The following is a 22,549-nucleotide window of genomic DNA, read 5'->3' as shown; positions in this document are numbered from 1 at the left end:
ATTTTCCAGTTGTTTCACTTGCTACCAACATTTACAACATCTCCAAACTAAGAAAAAGTTATTGTGCCCTTTGTCTCCATTATATATGACTGGAAGAGCTGGTAAGTAAAACCAGAACACAGATCATCCCCTAGATGTCTCCTCCAACCTACCACCATTGCATTTACAGGACACTAAAGCATCTCTGGATATGATTTAATATACTTTTTTCTTGTCAGAAACACCTCTGGTCTTGGAAAGGTTTTACAGAGTTATTTTTAGTCCTAATTGGTTTACTGATGCGATCTAATCAATGGGCCCTAAACTGGTCAGTGGTAGCACAACCACATGAGCAAACAACTGTGAACAGGAAATCCTTAATCCAGCACTACTAGCATGAAATTGTTTAGAAAGACTACATCTTTGGGTTGTGTCTATAATGCAGTTAAAAGTACAGCTCCTGCTCGCAGATTAAAATTAGATTCAAGTTATTAGATTAAAATTAGCTAGCTTAACCACAAAAGATCACATAGCTCAGCATGGGTTAGATATCCAATACTTACCTACCTATGTTCAATTTTTTAAACTCTTGCTGAGCTCCATGTTCCAGAGACTTCCATGCAGCTTATCACTTTTCAAATATGTAGGCTGTAAAGAGTACCTGGTAGCATGTGGCAGCTTTGTCTTCTTAGAATTGCAAAAGCAGTACAATATATACACATACAGGTATTGAAAAACAAATCCTTCCTTTAAAGACAATTGTGGTGAGGCACATAGTTGAAAACTATAGACTATCACCACAGTTGGATAGCATCCTAAGTCACTGAAGAAAGATGGACAATAGACCTAATAAAGTTTAAAATATGTTGAGGGGTCAAACACGCAGCTTAAACATATATAGTGAATCCTTACTTAAAATAAACGAATAAAAAAAGATTAAAAATAAAAGATTACCTGCCAAACACCTATACTTGCTGTGGGTTCTGCAAATGGACGCTTATAAACTCTACACATTTTTAAGGCATCAGAATATATCTCTGTGATGTTGTTTAATACTGCAAAGACAGCTGCCAATGGGTAAACACATGAGAAGAGACTCACATAGCCAAACTGTAAGAATAACTCCAAGTAATCATCAAAAGTACCCTGAAAAACAGAGAAAAAAAGAACACCTTTTACCTACATCAATAACATAAGAAAAACAGAATTAAGAATACAATCATATGCAAGCTTCCTCACTGCAAATCAGATTTTTTGTGAGTGACCAGAGGCAGAAAACAAAAGATATTACCTCTGGTTAATCTGAAATTATTTAATTACTGTAAACCTCTTCCAATAGAGGGGCCAGGGGGGTTGCTTTTATCTAATGCACTTTCTGCAATATTCACACTACTTGCCCTTATTATATGACGTAACTATACAAACTGATTCATCTATTCAAGCTCCTAAGTGTCTCAATGAACTAGTTATTGAAGGAAAACTGATGGATAGGAAAACACAGCACCATGCATTTAAACTGGCAGAACATTCTCGTAATAGTGTGACGAGAAAAATCCTAGTATTTCAGACCACCCATGAAAGACCTAACCAGAATGGTAGGTTGGTATACAGGCAACTCTTTTCTAGTATTTCTGCTTGTTTATATCAAAACAGTAGATCAGAATTAGTTGGCATTTGACTAAATATAGACAAATGCTTCCCCCTTGTGACAGATGTAATCCTACAAATAGCACTGTCTGCTGACAGCACACTGCTTGAGAACAAAACTGTGGTTTTGTACTGTCCATTCACAGGCACAGAACAATTGAACTCTTCAGCTTAAAAATAAAATTAATGCCTTGTTAATTTTACACAATATCTTGAACTGTAACTGAGTCTAGAAGTGGATGCTCCCAAGGCCAAGTCATAACTCTACTACTGACCTGCTGTGTCCCCTCAAAAAATTATTTAGGGCATGACTATACAACAGGTGCAGATCCATTTGATCTGATTGCATACCAGAAGCATGAGGCAACATGACCCAGAGACACCACACTCACTTTGTATACGCCAACTCAGAATCAGAAGTCAGCTCAGGTCTAAGAGGTAGAGTTTATTAGGTCAGGTATAATCAAAGCCAAATGCCAATACATAGCTTTTGGGCATGTGCTGGTATACTTGCAGGGCATAGTGCTAGACTGTGCAGATTTGTCAGCTCAGATAGACACTAACTGGGGGACTTCTGCTGTGTTCTCCATTATCGTATGCAGACACACTCTCTGTTGCTAAATCTATTTCCTCCTGTATAAAATGCAGGAAATACCAACGCTCCCAGAAGATTAAGGGTATTAATATTTGTAAAAATTTTCAGGTGCAAAGGTAATATCTCTTTTTCATCACCCCATTTCGTGGCACTTCATGCAGGAGGAGGAGAATCTGATACGATGTTAAAAATAAATTTCAAACTGTGCTATTTGCTACCTTTACATAAAAGGTACACTATTTACATATAATTCCTATTCTGTGAAAGTATAAATCACAGCATTAAAACTCTTAGGACTATGCTTGCAGTATCTAAACAAACAAGTCAGTCAGTTAGTCTGCATGGCCTTAACATACACACCAATGTCCATTTTATCAACCCCAATAGAAAAGGAATGAATTCCACACAGTTAAACATACACAAAAACCCAAAACAAAATTCAGAACAATAGGTAGAGGGTGAAGGGATGATAATTTACTGATAAATATATTTTCTGAGAGAAATTATCAGTGTTAATAGGGCTATATAACTATGACCTAAAATTTCGTGGATCACGACAAGGAATAAACTAAACTTAGAGCTGCTAAGTCATAAAAACTACAAAGGCAAGACTGTCTCAGCTTGATGCTGCCTGGTTTATTCTGGGTTAATGGGCAGGAGGTTGTCCAGAATGCCACCAGGAAGGGGATGAATGCCTAGTCTGTAGTTTCAAGAAGCAAGAGCTTCAAGCAGTAATACTGGCTTAAAGAGTTTGTCTCTTCTGCCATTCCCATTTCACCCACACAAGAGTGCCCCACTCCATCAGGCTGCGGTTCCAGTGATAACTTAAAGTTATCATCACTGCAAAAAACAAACTAAATCAGAAATAGTCCCCTCTTCCGACGCTAGGTGATTCACTCCTTGTTCCTTGGAGACTTAAGGGCACATGTTACACATATACCTCTTTCAGGTATAAGGCTGGTTTAGGTTCAGCTCTTCATTTGCAGTTTCCTGATCCAGTGCACCATATAGCTGTACAAACAATACTAACAGCAGAAGAGTGATGAAGCTGAAAATAAGCTGCCAAGCCAGACAACAGAAGAATATTTACTTGGTTGCACTGGTTCATGCCCCTACCAACTACAGCCTAGAAAACTATTCACATTTTTAATATTAGATTTCTATTGTCTTAGTGAAGATTAAGATGACTGCCAGGTCTAGCACAAGAGAGGACCAGAAACACAGCTGGGATCATGAGGGCAGAACTGCAGAAGCCAGCAAACACAGCAGTTCAGGCTGCCCCAGAACTGCAGCCTCAGTTGTGACAGTATAAACATCTGTGGGACCTAGCTAGAAAGTCAAATTTAAGAAGAGAATAAGTAATCTCTACACCTATGCTAAAGGGAGACACAAAAGCAGACAGAGTGCTGCTCACAGACAGAATGACAACGAAAACAGGGGACTTAGAGAAAATAGACCTATTTAAGTCTTTGGATAGAACAAGCACATAGGAACATATCTGTTCAAAAACCTTCCTTCCATTGTCTTACTATTAGGATTAAAAACAATTTAAATAATAATAATGGACAGAAAAATGATAATTAATGTTGATGGACTGTTACAAGCATACTGGAAGACATCAGGCTTACGCCTCTTAGTAAAATAGAACATATTTTGTTTTACAGAAATCTATAAATGTTCATAAATTATGGAAAGGAAACCCAAACCTCCCTACCTTGCTGAGCCTGGCAAGCACCACTGTTGGCACTTGGGAGATGTTAACAAAGAAATTTAATTACAAAGTAATGAATCACAAAGTCCCACCCATAAGAGAAGATACCGGGTTTTCACTTGCACTTTCACTTGCAAGAGATAACTTTGGCATTAAAAAGAGTCTCTGGAAGAGAGAAAGAACTGATTGATGAAACGTTTCAGAAGCAAAAATTGCTATCATACTTTATAACGAGAAGTAAACAATTCCATATTGTGTTCTGCTCTTTGTTTCTAAAGAGCATATTATTACTACTACCCAAAACCCAAAGTGTTCTAATCATATATTCCAACTCTCTTCAAAAATAAAAAAGCTTTTCTACTCCAAAGCATCACACTGCAGTTACCTAGAATTGACTGAAGCTACTTTTCAGCAGTCTACAATCTAACAACCTATATTGTAACAATACATATGCAACGTACAAAATAAGTGCCCATTTCTTTTTCCAAATTGACTTGCTCAGCTAATGAAATGTCCATATCTGTTTTCTGAGAACAATTTTTTTTCTTCATCCTCTTCTTATGCCTCTTTTGTAGCCAGTAAGGAAGGAAGGCTTCTGCAAACTGATTAAGAATCTGTGAAGTTATCAGCAAAGTGGCCAAGCTCTTAAAAGAAAAAAAGAAAAAATTAACACATCTTTGATAAATCAATCATCAGTTAAAATTTTGTGCACTTCAATAATGCTGTAAGTGGTTATATTATGACAAGCAGACCAGCCTACCAAAACTAGCAATAGCACACAGTAAGAATAACTACTCTCTTTCTCATTCTTTGTTATGTGCTGACAAGGGCTATATAGGAGTTAGATGTCTAAAATTCTGTGAATTTGGTTTTCTAGTTTCTACAAAGTCTAGTGAAGGGTAAAGGTACATACATACCAACAATAACAACAGAATTACACAAGCAGCTCAAGAATCTCTAAAGTAAGAGAAATTAAGTCTCTTCAAACAAAGGAATAATCACTGCCCTGAGGGGATTATTTGTACCTTCAAAAGGCTCCAAATCCACCAGCATGTCATCAAAAATTAAGACAAAATTATTTTAAATAGGATGAAGCATGGTACAGAATTGCCATTTTTTAAAGGAAATAAGAAGTAAAAAACAACTTTTTAGGTTTCTTGGGAGGAAAGTATGCTCCTTGGGAGGTACAAAACAAAAACTTAAAACTTACTTTAATATCTTTCTTACTTTTTACCATAAAGTACATGCAATTTCATGTCTGGCTGATAGCTGCTTTGCTGGAGATCTCTTTAGAGAAATAAGAATCTTGAGCCACAGTTCTTATGGCTTTGTTCATTTTTATTTAGAACAAAAATATTCTCCTTCCATCTAATTTTGATGCATATGAGTTAAAAGATTTTAAAAACAAAGCTGATTTTAAATACTGACTACAAATTATTTTTCCTCTTGTTTATTCTCAACTCATTGTAGCCAAACTTAATCAGTGTCTCAGGAAGAACATCACAGAGAAAATAATTTTATAATGTAAAAAGAAAGAATGGGTAAATGAAAAATTTCCAGTCTCATTTCTGTGAGGATATAATCAATTAATTTGAAAACAATTCCTCATTTATATGGAGAGAAAGAATTGTTCTACATTGTTGTTTTATGCTTCTGCAACTGTGCAGAAAAAAATGAAATATGGAAACCAGATTTTAAAAAAATATTAACATGACAATGAACGTATCATATATATTTAGAAAAACAAGAGAAAAATCAAGTCTTAAAATGTCAATTAATCCTTTAGTTTCTTAGATGCATCAGTGCTCTAGATGTTCTTGGAACTTACCTGTCTCAAAAGCTTCATGTCAAACAGCACAAAAGCTATGTAGAAGAGCGATGCAAAACAATTTAAGAAGTTGAACTGAAAATAAAAATATTTGTTATTACTACTCGAGCAAAAGTTCACACCCTGAGAACAAATGCAGAATATCATCTAACTTAACAGTTACCTTGACTAAATAGCTTCCATGCAAATATAAATTGTCCATTAAAATGTTCTTTACCATTTTTAAAGCTTAGGTTAGGAAAATCTAATTCTTTATATTTATCCTGTTCATATTTTCAGTAGATAAGCTTAATACTTTCCTGCACCAGAGTCTATAAGCAAAGAGAACTACATTTCAATTATGAAACATAAACATTACAAATACTGTCATCATCTACTTAACATCTTTTAGCAGTTTCCACAGAAGTAATACAATAAGAGGGACATATTTTGGTCCTTTTTTCAAGGAAATACTTTATCAAAACATATTTGCTGTATGATACATCTCTTAATATGTACAACTGTCTCCCAACGTATGTTAGTTGTACGTTACGTTTATTCACTTCAAGAGGTTTCATGATTAAGAGAAACATTCTCTACTTTTAAATATCACAGAAGGCATCTGAAAAATCAGAATCAAGCTCTGAAGAGAAAACTTTCTCTAAGAGAAAACCTTTTCTACTTGCTAGCAATGTTGACGCTCCCTTTCTGGAGCTTATATATAACAGACATTACTGTTAAGTGCAGAGAACTGCTCACATAGAGACAAAATGAAAAAACAGGGTGTACATTCAGCATTTTATAATTTAAGCATTTAATTTTTTTTATATAAATTTCCTATAGGGAAAAAAATGGTGCTAATTTTTCAGAAAGGCAAGTGGGGACAAAGGTATAATTGAAACACAGAAGAGTTTTACCTCTAAAGGTTACAAGTAATAAAAGGTTCATCAAGCAGATAATTTTCTAACACATTTCAGAATTTTTCCCAAAAAAGCAAGCTTTGGGAGTTGAGGGGGGAAAAGGAAACAACAGCAACAAAAAGGATTTGAAAGGAAAACAGTTAACCAATTTTTTCCAAAAAGGACGGAGAAAAGAGTCTCCAAGTCAGCCAATCTTCACAACTGCTTCTACCAAACATCTTATATGAGAACTCAGGATTTACAATACTGTTCCTTAGAACTAGTTAGTTGCAACTGGATATACACCTAAAGCAGCAATCAGACCTATACATATATATATATATATATATATATACACATATATATATACACACACACACAGTCAACATAGAGTCACAAAATAAATAGATCACTACATACTATAAATTACATAGCTGCAGACTGAAGAACATCTATACCCAGCCTCCTCTCAACAGTTGTCTGAATGTTAATACAGGTGAAAGTTATCGCATGAACTTTTTACAACATAGTTCCCATAAAATCTTGTAAAAAATGAAAGGAATAGTTCCTACTTGAAGCCAGGAAGACACTGATTAACAGAAAAATGTACATACTCAGAATCCTAGTGAAAGAACCTCAACTCACAACACTGGAAGAAAACAAAACAAAAAACAAAAAAAAAAAAAATCCAACTCTCTACTATAAAGAGAGATGACTAGAACAGTCCAGAAGTTACTGTAACAGAAATTCAATTTCCTTTATTTTTATGCTAGTATTTGGGGTTACACCAAATTGTAGATCAGAGAGGGAATACTAGGAAAGTGTTAATACAACATGTCGTAAGTTCTCATTTTAAATAATCTTTAAAAGCTGCTTATACTACATACTTACTACTAAAACCTTCAGAATTAAGTGATTCTGATATGAAGATTCCAGCCTGTGATTTTCTAAAATAACAAAATTATTAATTAGTAAACAGCAAAAGCACATATCATATATTAGACACCAAGTTATACAAAAAAGCGAACAGGCATTTCTCCTCTCTCTAGAAACCCTTTAAGTAATAGTTTATAGGGAATTGTTCCCATAACATTTCATAGGGAAAAGAATTTATGCTGTACCAGTACCTCACTTAACCTGTCAAGTGCATCTGATGCACAATATAGACATAGAATTTTTGGCTACAGCTCTAGTGCTTTCCCTACTGCAAAGACTTTCCATTTTACAACATCTTTCTTACTCAGAACAGCCATTTTATAACACAAAAACGGTAGACTACTCTTTAGCACTTAATAAATTGTGCCTAGTCATTGATTTTTGGGGGCTGAAATCAAATGCAAAACTAACCAGAATATGTTATGAAAAAGAGCAATACAGGATCTGATTCAAACCCCATAAAAGTTCACAGGATTATTCCCATTCATTTCCCAGGACTTTAGATGAGACTTTTAAGTCTCAAAGCAAGACTAAGTCATATAAATTTCAACAGATGCACTACTTATTATAAAATCAGTATATTCAGTTCATTCAAGATAAGCTGTCAGAAGCAGATGTTTTAAGGGAGAGGTTATTGCAGGAGAAGGAAGGAAGAATGGAAAGTGAATGGGAGATGATTTTCTATTTCTGCTATTTTGTCTGATCACACCTCTAAGGCCCTGGCTGTTACCTAAACAGTAACTAAATGAGGAAGCAGCATATTAACATAGCTATGTCAACAGGGCTGGAAAAGAAACATTGTTACCTACTAATTTTGTTCAGAACAGAACAGCAGAGGTTATCTCTGATAAAGAGATGAAGTTGGGCCTGATACATGGAAGATGCACTCAAGTGATTGAATGGGATTTATAAGTTTAGCTTTCACTAAATGATAGCTTCTCACAATAAATGGGTGCAAGAGGTTTGCTTAAATATACCCTGGGCTTTCAAATTCACAAACTAAGTCAGTGATTCTACGAGTGTTTCCTCTTTAGCAAGAACAACATCAGCAAACCCTGCAACTCCTGCAGTTATCCTTTCCCATAACCAGACTGTTTCCTGTGCTTTACCAGTTCAACTGTTTAAGCCAGACTTTAGCTGAAAATAGGTCAGGAAGGAGGAGATGAGGGGGGCAGTCAGATGACTGTCTTGGTAATAGCATGGAAGCATAAATACACTGGATAGCACAGCAGAACACGATGTCTGTGCAAGAAGTTGCATGAATACTAATGCTGCTTAACACATAACAGCAGTTCAAGATGGGGGGGGAGAACAAGAAAGAACAGAAAAGAAAGAAAGAACAAGAAAGAACAGAAAAGAAAGAACAGAAAAGAAAGAAAGAACAAGAAAGAACAGAAAGAAAGAACAGTGTTTCACCGCAGGATGGCCTGATATAGCTAGATGCTCAAACAAAAAAGTAACCATAGTTTCACCCTACACAGGCCCAAAAGAACATAATCGCCACCTGCCTCTCCCCTCAACTTGATCAAAACCAAAGTCAATGGGTAGACTTGTTAACTTGTTGCAAAATCTGCCAAACTGACTGTGTTTTTTCTTTTAACTTTACACTGCAGGTGTCCAAATGCTCTCAGCCCAGGCTTACACTGACAGTGGAATGCCACATGGAGCAACAAGTAGAGAGTACGCAAACACTTAAACCAACCTGATCAGCTTTCCACTGCCAGAAGTGGAAAAAAGCCTCTCATTTTCTTCCTGCCAACAATTTGTTCCTTGTATCTCCTGTTCTCAAGCTTGCACATCTCCTGTTGTAACTCTACCATTCGTCAAACATTTCTATGAGCAAATCCGAATCAATAATCCAGGAGAAAACTTCTTTCCCTTTCTTACCCCACTCTCCCCTAAATAATTTTTCTCAAGGTGAGCATGACTCACAGAAAGAGTCCAACAAACATTAGAGCAAACAATTAGCTAGAATCATGCAGTGAGGTACACAGAAGTGAACAAAAAAGGAAGGAACTTAAAAATGGGACCTCCCCTTGTCAGTGAGGGAAAGATGTTAAATCAGCTCATTTTTGCTGGTGAAACTGCAGCCAATCTCAGGTGTTAGATTCTGTATAAGCATTCTATCTATCACAGTGCTCCTACAAAGTTATTAAGCAATAAAATAGAGGCTAACTGCCTAAGGTAGGACACCACGTTAACAGGATTACCATTTTCAATATCCCAAGCTAACTTTGTTACCTGTTAAAGGTATTTCAGTCTGTCTGATCAGCACAACTTGGCATTTTGCATAAAGGCTTTTCCTTGTAGTATAGTAACAGAAATGAAACAAGGCAGTCAACTGAAAACTACATACAACTTTACAACTTAAAGTTAAAATAACAACCTTCGGACAGTCATAAACAAATCAGGAACTTGCTTCCTTTTATTATGGCTGCTGTCAAGCTCAGCTTGCTGAGCATACCACTTTGGCATGCATAACTAATCCCTGCGTCAAAACTTCATTTTGTCTTTTCTACTTACCTCCCTTTTGCTTAATCTTTCTTAGGTTAATTTTCTGGACCTCCACCTTCAATAATCTGGATTTCACTTTAAGTGTATGCCATCCTGAGGTATACAAACCATTTAAATGCCCATTAGCTTCATCCATTAACTCAGTCTGAAACTGAGTGTGCACGTCCATGGAAGTGCTAAGATTCAAAATAAACACTAACATTTCACTATGGTCATGCTTGATTACAAAACATAAGGCCCAATTTACTATATATAAATCATGTGCAGAGAGAAAAAGGCAATCTGTTACAACATTCCTCTTCTCAAGGTGCCCAATGATTGAAAATCTTTTGATATGGTTGGTCTTATGTGTCATACACACACACACACTCATATGACAACTTAGTTAATGGTTTTAGATTTTGTGCTATTATCTTAGTGTCTCTGCCCTCTGTATGGATATATCAGTAGACTAAGACGTACTTATCAACTCCAGATTGTGGTTTCAGAACACTATGCATGTGGGCTGCCAGGATAGTCCCTCCTACCACCCAGCTCTGAATTCCTATCTTCATGTTCTAACCTCTTCCCCGTTGTCAATGCTACGGCTAATATAGCCGCACACAAAGCGGAATCAGGGAAGCTGGACTTCTGCATCAGAGGCAGAGAGTGGCTGAGGAGGAAGGCAGGATCACCCCTCTTGTTAGCAGCCTAGACTCTAAATCAAATTAAATCAAACAGGAAACTGCAGCCTCAGAACATGGAAATAAGAAATGTAAGTTAAAATGTCCCTCTCTTTTACCCCATTCCAGGGAACAAGAACTCACATGTATTCTACACATGTATACATAATGTATTCTACTAAGACATAAGTCTTGAACATTTGGGATTCTAAATTTTTATGCAAAAGATAGAAAAATAAAGAAGTTTCTTACCCCATGACGTTAAAAATTCAGCAGCATACCGATAGATACGGTTCATAATTTCAATCACAATAGCGTATATGATGCTGGGCACAAACAGCATCAAACTGCTGAAGTTAGATTCATTCTCCTTATGATAATCCAGAGCCCACTGTTCTAAGTCGAAGTAAATCATCATCACATACAGTGAGAAGTAGAGGCAAAGGCACACAAACGGCAAGGATACCAGATAAATCCGTATCTGTCTTCTAATACTGGAGTACACTGGTTCTTCCCTCCCAGTGACAGGATTAATACCCAGAACACCATGGAATCCTGGTCTTGGTTCTTCAAACTGCCGCTTCATTAATAGGGTCCCCCAACGGTACGTCAACATAGCACAAAACCGCTTCCAAACTTCCAGGATCACAGTGGACCAGAGTAGATTGAATGCAGCAAACATCACGTATTTATCGTAGTCTTCCCATGCAAATACATAATAAGGAATCCCAATGACAGCCATCGGAATCAAAGCAAATGTGAAGTATTCTAAGAAGCCAAAGTAGAGAGCAATGGTTTCACCAAAGTAGCAGCGTATTTCATCTGCAGAGAAAAACAGATCAGTTAAGCCTACACTTAACACAGATGTCTATAGAATATCAAACTTTACTTTAAATGAAGCCCATGGCCCATTTTTCTAAATATCACAACCAATATTATTGCTTTTTTGTTCTTCTCTGACGTTCCAAAAACCCAGAACAGTTAAACATGTGTGCACGTATATGTCTGTGCATGTGTGCGTATACAGACACACATAAATACACACACGCATACATACATAAATTTTGGTAAAGAAGTCAAACATCTCAATATCTGCAATACTAGCACCAAATATTCAGAGGAAAAAAAATAATAGTTTTCTTGAAAACAGACTCTTATTGAACAAATATATAGAAATCAAAATTTAAGTGGAAATGATAGTTGATTTTTGAAGCTTCTCATTGTTTTAAGTAGACCTGGGAATCAGTTATTTTTCTCAGTTTGTTCAGGGCCAAAAGTACTAATTATGCTTTGTCAGCTGTCAGTATAAGATATGAAAAGATATATGGATATCTGAAATTAGGAACCTGTCGGATAGTACATCCAGGCCAAGACATTCTCTTCTAGTAGACAACTGACAATGAAACATGTACTTGCTGTACTCACCCATGTTGTCTGCTCTGATATTCTCAAGACTTGAAAAGTGTGCTACTAACGGCTATATCTCATGATGGATTCATTATTTTCAAGGAAGAATTTTACTGCTAAAAAGCTAGAGAAGTATTAGTCATCATTATCTAGAAATGACACCACATAAAATGTAAGAATGCCTAAATCTATTTGCCTTTGCCTCCTTCAAAGACCAGATACTTTATGCTCGTAGGCCGCTGCTGTATATGTATTTATCAACATAATAAGCAACCATGGCATGATGACCTCTGAATTGACACTACTATACTCTCCACAAAATGTTAGCACATAAAAACTTGTGTGTAATACTAGGATATTCTTATGGTATAATGTGGTTTGCAAGACACTACAGCAGAAGTTCATAATTGTCAATCTGTTAAGTCTCTGAAGACAAGATAGAAAGGTAAAGCAAAAGAACCATGAGCATTCCAACACCCCTCTCAATGGTAATTTGATGGTACATCTTTGATCAAATAAGTTTAAGTGTTTTAAGTGTCAGTCATTAGCACCAATCCACACTCCAAAGGCACAACAGGAAAAGAGATTCCTACAATGAGTACACGTGTTACAGGGTTCCTACTACACTTTACTTCGAAATTTCATGTGTATTCAATACCAGTCAAATAAATTCTCCTGTATAAACAAGACATAAACTGTAACCAAATACTCTGCAGACAGGGCACTACTGAGCCAGTTCTTCAACCTCCTATAACTTAGGAAAAAGCCTCAAGTAACTGACAGACTAAGAAATTAAAAATCAGGCAAACTCCCAAATCTCTGTTTTCTTATTTTTAGGTAAACTGTACAACTTTAGAATCCAGAACTCTTAAATCTTTGCATTGCCAGACTAAAACTCATTTTCATTATTTAATGTGTACAAAACACTCAAGTGAATGTGACAGAAAATAATACACAGCCTTCATAAAGACTATGAATCTAACTTAAATGGTTGTAAACACATTCTTGACAGGCCTACAAAACAAAATAATTTTGGGAACCCCAAACATTGCTGAACTTTCCTGTCAAGAGCCAGTTTGAAAATATAATCCCAGCTTGATGCATTACTGCTTTGTTGATGGGAGGAAGATTCTGTTATGTGCAGATTGTTGTTAAAATGCAATCTCACAGATGCCTAATCTGCAGACTCTGAGTCACCCAACTTCACAAGTCTTGAATTGCTTCAGGGAATCACACCAGGAATGCTGATGGAGAGAAAACCTGCCTCACTGAGACAGACCAATGAAACCCTATAAAGGAAGAAGGCTCAGAGGAGATGGGCAGGAGCAATCTGCCCAGTAAGCTCAGGAAAAAATGGATGGAGTGAGGGGACACAGCTGTCGCAAGTAAAGCTGAATTTATCTCAGCACAAAGGGGACCAGATGGAAACCTTTTTCTTAGATAAACTGCTATACCAGTTGAGTGGCTCAACTGTTGTGTAAATGTTTTCCCTTGAGTTAATCAAAAGAGTGTGAATGTCTTACTGAGTTAGCCAGACCAGAATGGAGGGAGCGCAGACTCCAAGTCAGACTTGGAGTATAAAAGCTGAACAACTAACAAATGAACTTCAAAGAGAGCAGTGGGTTTGAGCTGGCTTCAACCCACATATTCCTTCCTAGGGACTAGGATTCCACTAAATCAAAATCCTGTGTAACATCAAATATTTTCAAATAATTGAATCAGATATTAAACATTACACCCTCCATGTCTGGTATATCTAAGAGAATCCAGTCAGTACAGTACTCTGACATTCACTAGTAAAGGAGAAGAGCAGTGGGTTAATTTTGGGAAACCTTTCAACTTTGAAGACTGCATCTTCCCTGCTCCACCTTCAATTCAAGAAAAATGATGCTTCAGATACAAGAAAGACTTAGTATTATGAGAGATAATCACACTGCAGATAGTAAGCCTTTGAATTGCCCCCAAAAAACTTGGAAACCATGACTAAAGACCTATATGGCATAGAATTCCTATATCCAAAAGAATCAATAGACAGCACCCAGTGCTTCTCTCCAGATTTGCATTGTCATTACAGCAAAAGATTATCCTATAGTCACTGAAGTTCAGTTATCCTAGAATCAAAGAAGAATTGATAAGGAGACTTCAGCTGTGCACATCAACTTATCTGTAACTGCCGATGTACCCTTAATCAGCATCTAAGCTGTCCTGTTGGTTCCAAGATCAGTAACAGCAAGGCTAGGTGAAATAAAAGCTTTGGTTCATAAAGCCCAATAAAGCAACTTGTGGCAGAAAAGTGATATTAGAAGAGGCGAGCTGCAGTGCATAAGCTCAGATGACAAGGTGCGCTCTTTGTGAAACTACAGGCAACAGACTTAGTACAACACTTCCACAGAAAAGCGGCACTTCTGTAGTGGCTAAGCATCAGAGCAGAAGTTGGGAAGAGCTTTTGGCCTTCTCATAGAAGCTGAACAGAAAAATTCTCCAGCTTCAAACCTTGACCTTTATTTCTAGTGGAGTAAATGTTCACATACCTAAAGGTTGATAGCCAATTTTGACTCGACCATACCAGGTATGCCGGAGCTTTTTCAACTCTTCTCGGTCATGCAGTGGAAATATCTGAACTAGGATACCACTAGTCAATAATCTTCTCACTAAAGGAAAACAATAATTAAAAAACAAAAAAGTACCCATTACTCCTTTAAAGCACGAAATTGAAATGCATGCAAATAAATTACATTGTATATTAGCAAGCCTACAATTCCTTTGAAATAAATAAAGCATTTAAATCTTCAAAACACATAAAACGCCTACATGTTAGTTAAACATTATCTATCATAGAGAGCATGAGCTCTAACTTTTTCTACAAAGACTAGGCTGAAGTGCTATCCACAGGAAGAGAAAGACAAATCTTTACACATCTTATTAACTATGTCACAAGCTGGCAGTATAATCGATTGCAGCCTAAACAAGAAATGCTACAGGTCAAATCTCAAATGCCAAGTGGGGAAACTTTCATACTATTTATTGCTAGGTCTGCCTACTTCATTTGAACCAAAATAGCTAAAATAAAACAAAAGCTAAATTGAAAACACCATTACTATATTTATTATGGGACCCTAAAAACATTTTGAATGATCCATTTATACCAGTTCATAAGTTACAATGCATCTCCACTGCAAACAAACCAAATATTCTACAACTTTTATTTAGCATTTGTTAACAATACTCTCTACGATGATAAAGCATTAACAAACTGCTCTTGAAGTAACAACTGTGGAAATATTGAAAATAAATTCAAAAATAGGAGAAGGGAGGCACTAGAAATTAGACGATAATTTTTTTTCCATTTCTCATAGATACCCACCTGATACATGTAGAAAAATGCCTATCTATACAAAAAGCCAACAATGCAAACTCATCTGACATCTGTCTTTACATACATTTCTGCAATCACTGAAACACATAGATCTTCTTTCTTAGGCAACTAACGCTAATGAATTAAAAATACCATTATTAAAAGGATATAGAGTTATTAAACGATAAACTGGCTCCTAGGAAACTGTAACATCTGTACCAAAGGACTATTGCAGCTACCCTAAATATAGTACTAGCTGACAAATGGAAGAGTTCTCAAATAAAAGATGAGGATAAATGAAATCAAGAGAATGAAATCCAACTTCTTTCATATTGTGAAACCTGTAGCTCTGAAACACTATTACTGATTCCAATACTTTCATAAGGAGACAATCCAAACATATCATTATCTAATATAAACATCACAAAATAGGATGGTTCATGTTACACTCCTTCCAACCTCAGCAGGTCACAAATCTACCCATGAGGCAAAAATATTTCCATACATGACTAAGTATTTACTTTTTCTATGAGTAAATAACAACTTGTACTTGCTTCTTTTTGGAGTAAGATTCTATCAGTGTGAACTATATTTATTATTTCAACTGTATCTTGTGGCTTTCCCACTTGTTAAAGAAAATTGTTTCTTTACACAAACATTTTGTGTATTACTTATAAAAAAAATGGATGCCATCAATATACAAAAAAATAAAACATAACTGAAAAGAATCTAAGAACAGAGTCAGTCTCATGGAGAAACTCAGGTAGGAACGACCCTCTGGAAGTCGTCAGGTCCAACCCTCTGCTCAAAGGAGGTTCAACTTGTATAAGGCTGCTCAGGGCCTCATCCAGTCAAGAAGTGAATATCTCCAAGGACAGAATTTCCACAATTTCTCTAAGCCCTTGTTCCGATGTTTGATTACCCTCACTGTGAAAAAAAGTTTCTTAGTGCCTGTTTGGAATTTCTCTAGTTAAAACATGTGCCCATTGCCTCCTATCACTGTGCACAGCTTCAAGAAGAGAAAACAAAGTTGATTAAAGTCTGAAGGATTTCTCTTCACTGCAGGAAAATATTAAATTATTTTCACCATGAACAACGTTATAAGTCAAGGAAGTGAGTTACAGACAAACTACATTACTTACCAATCGATTTTCCTGGATATAGCCTTGCCTGAGGATATCCAGGGATGATTTTTTCATCTTTAGCTCTCAAATTTTCAAGTTCATGTTTGATGATATATTGACATTCTGCCATTGTAAGGAAATTGTGATTGTCATCTAAATAAAATTAAAAAATAAAAAGTATAAAAGTTTGTGGCATAGCAAAACAACCTTAGCTACAAATAACTACTGAAAATAACCAGTATCAAAAAAACAAAAAACAAAACAAAAAAAAAAAAAAAAAGGTGACACAATTACAGCCAACCAACAATTGCTAGCAAAACCTCCACAATTTAAAATAGACTTATTAAGAAAAGTTTTCACTAACTGACTCACTACATGTTTGACTGTCACTACATGACAGGTGAATTAAGGAAACATGTCACTCGAGACAAAGATGTCCTTGAGTTACAGATTGCTGGAGGCTGGAAGAGTATTCTAGGAAGTACTACACACTTTCGCCCTGTTGCTTAGGTACCCATTACTTGCCACTCCCAGAAAATCTCCATATTCCCTTCTACCATACAGTTCCTGAAGTATTTTGATAACTAAAAACAACAGTAAGATGTCAGGACAGATCTGCCTTCTGGTAAACATTTCACACCTATTATTACAGTATAGAAATATTATTCTCTAGTGCCTAGGAAACATAATGATAAGGCACTTGAGACAATTAGTTGCAACAAAAATACACAAACAAGGTGAAACTGTAAGAAACCTTAAAAAGAATCTCAAATTTTAAAGAGCTACAGCAACCAGCCTGTGAGAAATTTATCATCAAGGAAGCAGAGTCTAGTTTCTTTGAGATAATAGCCCCCCTTTTTTTTTAATCTTCTAGGAATAAGAACTATACAGATGGTCCTAAATACACTAAGTAATGAAGTAAACAGCAACAATTCTCTAACAGAGAGAACAGGCATATAATTATTATTTAAACTGGGGAACTAGAAATATAAATAAGAAAATAGAGGCCACAGGGTTTCGCTTTGTAGATGACATATGTATTCTTTCATCTAATTTAGGTCAATTGTTTATTCTCTGATCAGGTAACATTAGACAGTGAGTGAAAACGGAAGGGAAGGGAGGGGAAGGGAGGGGAGGGGAGGGGAGGGGAGGGGAGGGGAGACAGTGAAAGATTTGATAGCATGATTGCTTATAATCTTCAACCATAATTTTCTAATGATACAAGAGCCCTAGAAATGCTTACCTGCAAAATTTTTAAAAGTTTTTCTACTACTGTATGTAAAAGTTCTCATTGAGTTATCATTACATTCCTTCACCAAACCCACAGTTTCAGCTCCCAGCAACAGCCGTAAGTGGGAAGCTCCAACTAGATAAATATTTTGGTCTTCATTTTCTGTGGCCAACGGTTTAACCAGCAGTTGTGCACCTATAAAAAACGTAAAATAATGAAGAACACACGCAAAAGTTTTGTCTTGAAAACTACTATTTTAATATTTATCACATAAGACTGAGTTATCAGAAGCACTGAAGTTTTAACTTTTTAAGGGTACAAAGAATTGAGGCTTCAACAACACCTGACATGAGGTGTTAAGAATCTTGCAAAGTCCCCTCCCTAATTCACCTATTTCCATAGAAGCACTGACAGATGCTGAACTGGGATACACAGGACAGTCTGGATCTATTCCTGCAACACTTTAAGTACATAAACGATTTTACTTCGGTAAATAAACCCACTCATTTTTAAGGAGACAAGACTTTTGAAATGGAAACATCACTGACATCTAACACAGGCCTGAAAGCAAATTTGTAGCCACAGAATGAAGAGCCACTAAAGTATTACTGACCATCCATCATAAATAGTGCCTTCCTTAAAAAATAATCTAAGAAATTACAGACGAATTAGCCTAACTTCAATTCCTGGAAGCATACTGAAACAAGTAATGATATAGTCTCTTTGTAAAAGCCTACAAGCTAGCAAAAAGATAATTAAAAGACAACATGAATTTGTCAAGATTGAATTGCTTCTTGCTAACTCAGTTTCTTTCTGCAACATTGTACCAAGCCATGTGGACAGCGCAATAGATGTGATGGAACCTGATTTAGGTAAGGTTTATAACATTCTTGTAAGAAACCAGAGAAAAAGGCTTTACATAACAAATATAAAAACTGATTACAAAACTGTGTTAACCGAGAGGTTATCAGTGTTTCACTGCCAAAATGCAAGGATTCTAAATCTCAATAGGCCTGTGGCCTTTACCCAATATTTTCCTTAATGATTGGGTTAGCACAGTACTAAGTTATTAAATGTACGTGACACAAACACCAAGGCAAAGCAAGCTTTGAAACACAATACTAGAATTCAAAATACCTCACCCACTAGGACAAATGGACTGAAATAAATAATTCAATCAAGGCAAGTCCAAAGCTCTAGTCTTAGAATTAAGTAACTTCAAAACAGCAAAACAGAGTGGCACTGACTAAACAATAATTTTAAATGAATTATCTGAAAAAAAAATATTTTTTATTTGTCTTGATATCATGATGAGAGCCCACTCAAATTCAAAGTCTTATAGAAGTCATATTTTACTCACCTCCATTTGCCTTTTTGTCCACAATTCTTTTAGTGAGCCATTCCCTGGTTTCCTCTTTGGTGCCTTTTGCAAGCTCAATTACTACCAAAGGCCTGAAGTTAGGCTCAAAAGTGTCAAAGGAAGACCAGCTTTCCTTCATTTTTTGAGAGCTTTTTAAGTATTAAAAAAAATAAAAAATAATATTCAATATCAATCTGAAGAGCACAAAACTTTGTCATAGCAAGTTACAGTCGTGTGTTTGTGCTTAGCGAAGGAACAGGTGTATATTTCTCTGACTTATCAGAAACAATACTGTGAAGCATTTGAGTAATCTCTACAGTCACCATTTGGCAAGACACTGCCAGCTTTTCATGGCACGTATGTCTATGCTCTAAGTAGCAAAGTTGTTCTTGTCACGTATAGCAAAGTAGTGGTAGTGAGAAGGCAAAGAAATAAACAAACATTAATAAAGAGAAATTATCATCAAAAGCAACAGTTTGCAACTTCCTACAGCATCTTGTTAGCAAGTGAAAATATTAACTGAAGAGAACACTAGTCAGATACCCCAAAATAATAAGTTTTCCCTAGTACGGGTACGCAAATACATCACACAGCTAAGAAGGTATCTTCTCACATTAATCTTATGATTACATCCTTGGTAGGTGACCAGGATACCTATTTTATAGGTAGGCAAATTACATATAGAGCACTTAAATGACTTGTTGAAAGATATAAATCAATTGTTCTGTGACAAAGTCCAGATGCAAAGAACTAAGCACTAGCCTAGTTCTACACATCAATTATCCAAGCCATTACGTTCATATTGTTCCTTCAACCTTTAGATAAAGGATTCTACAGTGATAACCATATCATGCTTCAGGCCTTTCCTTGTTTACTACAGCATCTTAGAGGGCTTACTGTACAAAGACAAAATTTTCCAAAATTTCCAATTTTGGAAAAAAAAAAAAAACAAAAAAATACCTACTATGCACTGAATTAAAAACTGTGCTGAAGGGTTTGGGGTTTTTTTCCTGCTGTTAGTTTCACTGAAGAACACATTTAACTCGTTGCTTTTGATTCTAAGCACTTTTCTCCTGTGCAAAAGAATAAAAATACTTAATAACTAAGTTTGAAGTACACAGTTGAGCTTTTATGACAGTTATTCATATACGTTTCACAGAGAAATCACAATCCCCAGTATTTCATATAATTTATGCAACAAAATATAGTTATTCTTTAAATACAGACTTATTGTAATAAACATGTATATTTTCTTTTGATTAGCAAAGAAACTTTCACTCTCAGCATCAACTGGTTTTCCAGTTACTTTCACTTGTGGGCAGATTCATACGCACACAGTTGTGCAGCATTTGTATTTACAGCTCTGAACCAAGTGTGCAGATTTATAAGAGTAATATACTAGATTAATACAATACTTAAATTACATTTTAGATGCAAACCTGTACAAGCAGAATGATTCAGACAAATCAAAATATTTGTTAAACGATTAGGTATTGTACTGTGATTGTGTCAATGATTCACTACATTGTCCTGACAAGTCACTCCACCTTACTGAATCACTTTCCATAATCATTTTCTTTCTTTCTTTCTTTTTTTTTTTTTTTTTTAAGAAAGGTAACACTGCCCCATACTGCAGCTTCTAAGGAATTTTTAAAATGAAAAGTACTACATAAGTATTAAACATTATTAGTTAACAACATCCCTTTAGAGAACACCTCTCTTCTGAGCACAGTGTTTGTATAAACACTACATTATTCAGGAAACTTTGCTCCTATTGTTTACTGAGAACTACTGTGCTTGATGTGGTGATTAAGATTTGCTGTTTATTATTTTTATGCTTGTTAATACCGAAACCTAAAATAGGGCTGAAGCAGTCTACCAACTTGTCTTCGTGAATTCAGATACCACAAACTAGTTTTATTAAAAACATGTAGTATCTAGCACACACAGAAGGATATATAACTGGGCATTTTCTGCTCAAGCTTCAGCACAACATGATTTATCACAGATCTAGAAATATGGGAAACAGAGACAAAGTGCCTTTTTTTTTTTTCCTTTTTGCTTCAGCTCTCCAGTCAGAGAATAGTTTGGAGCCCAGCCATGTCTGCGACGCCAGAGCACCTTCCCAGCACTGGGAGGGGGTACAGAAGAGGAGCACAAGGGAGGCGAAGCCTCCTCCCAAAGCAGCGGCTTGTGCAGGTGGCTGCACAGGGAAACGCCGCCGAGGTACCAGCCCGCACGAAGTCCCTGCCACCCTGTCGTAAGCCAAGGGTGGCAGACAGCAAGAAGCGGCAGCTTCTTCAGCACCGCGCCTCACCCCCCGAGCCGCACTGTGCCCACCTTGAGGCCAAGGCTGCGGCTTTCTTCGCCCCCTCGGTTTTATTCCGAGGGCCCGGGCGGCTGGAGAGCAGTCCCGCCTCCGCCCCCTCGCAGCCGCAGGCCGGTGACTCACCGCGGCCCGGCTGCTCCCGCCGCCCGCGGCCGCCGCGCCCCACCCCCACGCCGGGGGGCGGCCGCGCGGCCCCCGTCACGGAGGGCCACGAGCCGAGCCGGGGGGCTGCGGGGGGGAGGAGGGGGGAGGGGGCGCACGAGGCCGGCACGCGCGCGAGCCCCACCCGACCGCGCAGCGACGTCAGCCGCTGCGGCGGACGGAGAAGCCCCCCCGGCCGGCTCCCCCTAGGCCCGGCGTCCTCCGACTCCCCCGAGCCCCGCGGGGACGCCGTGGTGGGCGGGGGGGGGGGAGGGGGGCAGCTCCTCCCTCGGCGCCGGCGGCGCAGGCAGCGAGGGCCTCCCCCAGCCCGCCCTGCCCTTCCGCCCCCTCCCCACTCACCGCGGCCTCCCGGCGCCACATCCGCGGGGCGGGCGGAGGCGGGCTGCGGCCGTTGGCAGGAGGGGCGCTACGCGTCCCCGCCCACCAGCGCGCGCGGTCTCTCGCGTCCTCTCATTGGCTGGAGTCGGGGGGGTTCCCCCCTCTCCACCCTCCCCCTCCCTCCGCGTTTTGCCGCCGTGCACACGCGGCTGCGCGCGAGGCGTCGTCCGTTAGAGTGCGCGTGAGGCGGCGGGGGCGGAACGGGCCCGTGTGCGTCCGAGCTGTCTCAGCGCTGGCGTTAGCCCCCTCTCACGGACCGTGAAGTCTCGCTTTGCCCTCCTTTTCGGCAGCTATCCCTTCCTGCGGTGCCTTCTGTTAGGCCAAATTTTATTCTGGAGCCCAATCCTAAAAACTCTGCCCTGCAGCAAGATTATTCACAGAAGTAGATGCTAGACTAATTCTAATAATTTCTACATCCAAAAGAGCACATTTCTTGCGTTTTGATACCAAGAT

General features: G+C 37.8%; 1 protein-coding gene across 3 annotated transcripts in view; it reads right to left on the bottom strand.

Moving 5' to 3' along the window:
• Positions 1 to 22,111, bottom strand: part of ANO10 (anoctamin 10) — a 123,796-nt gene extending 101,685 nt beyond the window's left edge. Inside the window, exons 1-11 of one of the 3 annotated variants that reach the window (XM_062569386.1) lie at positions 22,058 to 22,111; positions 20,192 to 20,300; positions 19,228 to 19,376; positions 17,880 to 18,062; positions 16,655 to 16,789; positions 14,689 to 14,808; positions 11,003 to 11,572; positions 7,530 to 7,585; positions 5,761 to 5,835; positions 4,394 to 4,576; positions 934 to 1,125 (exon numbers count right to left, since the gene is read on the bottom strand). In XM_062569386.1, the coding sequence (XP_062425370.1) occupies positions 934 to 1,125; positions 4,394 to 4,576; positions 5,761 to 5,835; positions 7,530 to 7,585; positions 11,003 to 11,572; positions 14,689 to 14,808; positions 16,655 to 16,789; positions 17,880 to 18,062; positions 19,228 to 19,366 (1,653 nt within the window). In that variant the 5' untranslated portion in view covers positions 19,367 to 19,376; positions 20,192 to 20,300; positions 22,058 to 22,111. Of the gene's footprint in view, positions 1 to 933; positions 1,126 to 4,393; positions 4,577 to 5,760; positions 5,836 to 7,529; positions 7,586 to 11,002; positions 11,573 to 14,688; positions 14,809 to 16,654; positions 16,790 to 17,879; positions 18,063 to 19,227; positions 19,377 to 20,191; positions 20,301 to 21,567; positions 21,692 to 22,057 lie in introns of those variants that run through there. The other 2 variants (XM_062569385.1, XM_062569387.1) reach the window with 2 other exon arrangements.
• Positions 22,112 to 22,549: the final 438 nt, after the last annotated feature.

This window comes from Rhea pennata, chromosome 2, assembly GCF_028389875.1.
Source record: "Rhea pennata isolate bPtePen1 chromosome 2, bPtePen1.pri, whole genome shotgun sequence".
In the NCBI taxonomy this organism is placed as follows: Eukaryota; Metazoa; Chordata; class Aves; order Rheiformes; family Rheidae; genus Rhea; species Rhea pennata.
This window is presented reverse-complemented; position numbering and strand designations above follow the sequence as displayed.